This window comes from Mesitornis unicolor, unplaced genomic scaffold, assembly GCF_000695765.1.
Source record: "Mesitornis unicolor isolate BGI_N332 unplaced genomic scaffold, ASM69576v1 scaffold29601, whole genome shotgun sequence".
Lineage (NCBI taxonomy): Eukaryota > Metazoa > Chordata > Aves > Mesitornithiformes > Mesitornithidae > Mesitornis > Mesitornis unicolor.
In genome coordinates, this window is record NW_010162198.1 from 974 (window position 1) to 3,303 (window position 2,330).

Genomic DNA, 2,330 nt, shown 5'->3' on the forward strand with positions numbered 1-2,330 from the left:
TGCATCCAGGCCAGCGCGGTGCCGGAGCGTGCCACCGAGGGCCAGGGAGCCAGGGGGGCCTTCCAGGGACCCCCCCAGCCTCGCTGGGGACAGAAGCAGGGACCCCAAATCACCCCTGAGCTGGTGGCATGGACACCTAGGGGGTGCCAGTAACGTGCCCCCCCTCACCCCGCTCCATCTGGGGGGTGCCAGGGTGGATTTGAGGCGGTGACTGGGTCCCCAGCAGGGCCCTGTGGGCTGGGTGGGAGCCATGGGGTTGGACAGGACCCGGGGGGCACACAGAGGGCAGAGGAGGGGGTGGGCAGTGCCGTATCCCCAGCCCTGGGCGTGTTCCCGGGGCCAGCGGGGACAAATCTGCAGCATCACGTCCCCTCCCCACCCCGCCCCCCGGCGCTTTGTTGTGCTGAGGGGGACGGGAGCTGAGCACGGCCAACTCGTGTCACCGGTGACCCGCTCCCGTGCGGCCCTGTCCGCCCCCAGGAGCTCCCACACGAGGTCCCCATGAAGGTCCACGTCTGAGGGCAACCCCAGCCTACGCAGGAGCGTGGGGCTGCCCTTGGAGACCCTGCTTGGACACCCTGCTTGGGAGTCCACCTTGCATGGACACTTTGTATGGGTGCCCACCTTGCATGGGTGCCCACCTTGCTTGGGTGCCCACCCTCCATGAGTGCCCACCTTGCTTGGACACCTTACTTGGGTGCCCACCTTGCATGGGTGCTCCCCTTGCATGGGTGCCCACCTTGCTTGGGTGCCCACCCTCCATGAGTGCCCACCTTGCTTGGACACCTTACTTGGGTGCCCACCTTGCATGGGTGCCCACCTTGCTTGGGAGCCCACCTTGCTTAGGAGCCCACCTTGCTTGGACACCTTGCATGGGTGCCCACCTTGCTTAGGTGCCCACCTCAAATGGGAGCCCCCCTTGCTTGGACACCTTGCTTGGGTGCTCACCTTGCATGGGAGCCCACCTTACTTGGGTGCCCACCCTCCATGAGTGCCCACCTTGCTTGGGCATCTTCCTTAAGTGCTCACCTTGCATGGGTGCCCACCTTACTTGGGTGCCCACCCTCCATGGGTGCCCACCTTGCTTGGGCACCTTCCTCGAGTGCTCACCTTGCATGGGTGCCCACCTTGCACCCTGTTTGGGACCCATTCAAGCACCCCACGTGGGGCTGGAGGCCAAGCAGGTCCTGCCCCGGGATCACTCGCGTGGCGACACGTACCTTGTACCTGGTGGCCAGCAGCTCCGTGGCCTCCTGCTCCCTCCGCAGGTCCTCTATCATCTTCTCCTTCTCCTGCAGCAGCTTCTGCTTCTCCTCGCTCACCAGGCTGTGGTCGTCCTGGATAGCGGCCTTCTCCTCTTCCAGCCTCTCCTTCTGCTCCTTCAAGTAATTCTCCATGTTCTTCTCCAGGCCACCGTCCTCGTTGTCGTCCTCCCCTTCGTTCTCCACGGCGCCTTCCCCATCCACCGCCTTCTTCCTCCGGCTGCTCCTCCTCCTCTTCTTCCCCAACATGCCCCGTTTCTCCAGCTGGGCCTTCAGCCGGACGATCTCCTCCTGAAACTCCCGCAGCAAGGTGTCCTTGGGGTCCTCGTTCACCCGGGGCTTGTTCTTGATGTTCTTGGCCCTGTTGGCAAACCTGAGAGTGGAGAGGCTCTCCTCGTAGCTGTGAGAGGCCGGGCCCAAGGTGGCCACCATGATGGTCTTGGCGTTGCCCCCCAGGGAGTCCTGCAGCAGCCGGGTCAGCTTGGAGTCCCGGTAGGGGATGTGCGTGCTCTTGCCGTCCACCAGCGCCGAGATGACGTTGCCCAGGGCGGAGAGGGAGAGGTTGATTTTGGAGGCTTCCTTGGGGCGTTCTCCTTGGGCCCCCATTTTGCTCTGACGCTCGCTGCCGGCCAGGTCCACCAAGTTGAGCTTGCCGACGCGGATGTGCTCCTCGCCGTCCGGCCCTGTCTCGCTGCACTCCACGGTGATGAGGAAGATGGCGTGGGAGCGGGAGCTGTGCTCGTTCATGTTGGTGCTGCCCACCGAGCGCGTCTGGCTCCCCAGGTTCATCACGTGCTCGATCTCCTTCACGTTCTTGGTGACGAAGGAGGACAGGTCCTTGATGTACACCCCCGTCTCGGGGTTCTCCTTCAGCTCCAGCTTCTTACTCTGGTCCTTGGCAAGGAGGTCCCTGATCTCCTCCTGGTAGATCTCCAGGTACGAGGCCCTCACCAGGTACTGCTGGTTCTGGGAGCGGGAGATGTGGGTGAAGATGTGCTCGAAGGAGATGGGGATGATGCCCCGCTTCTCCGGCTCCGCCCAGGCCCCCTGCATGGTGTAGGTCTTGCC

The 2,330-nt window shown here is 63.9% G+C and overlaps 1 protein-coding gene across 1 annotated transcript; it reads right to left on the reverse strand.

Moving 5' to 3' along the window:
• Positions 1-1,110: 1,110 nt before the first annotated feature.
• LOC104547741 (kinesin-like protein KIF3C) lies at positions 1,111-2,327 on the reverse strand (the record flags this gene model as incomplete). The annotated part of the gene is made up of 1 exon (XM_010193556.1): positions 1,111-2,327. A coding segment is annotated over one exon (1,217 nt), but the record flags the coding sequence as incomplete, so codon positions are not given.
• Between the last annotated feature and the right edge of the window lie 3 nt (positions 2,328-2,330).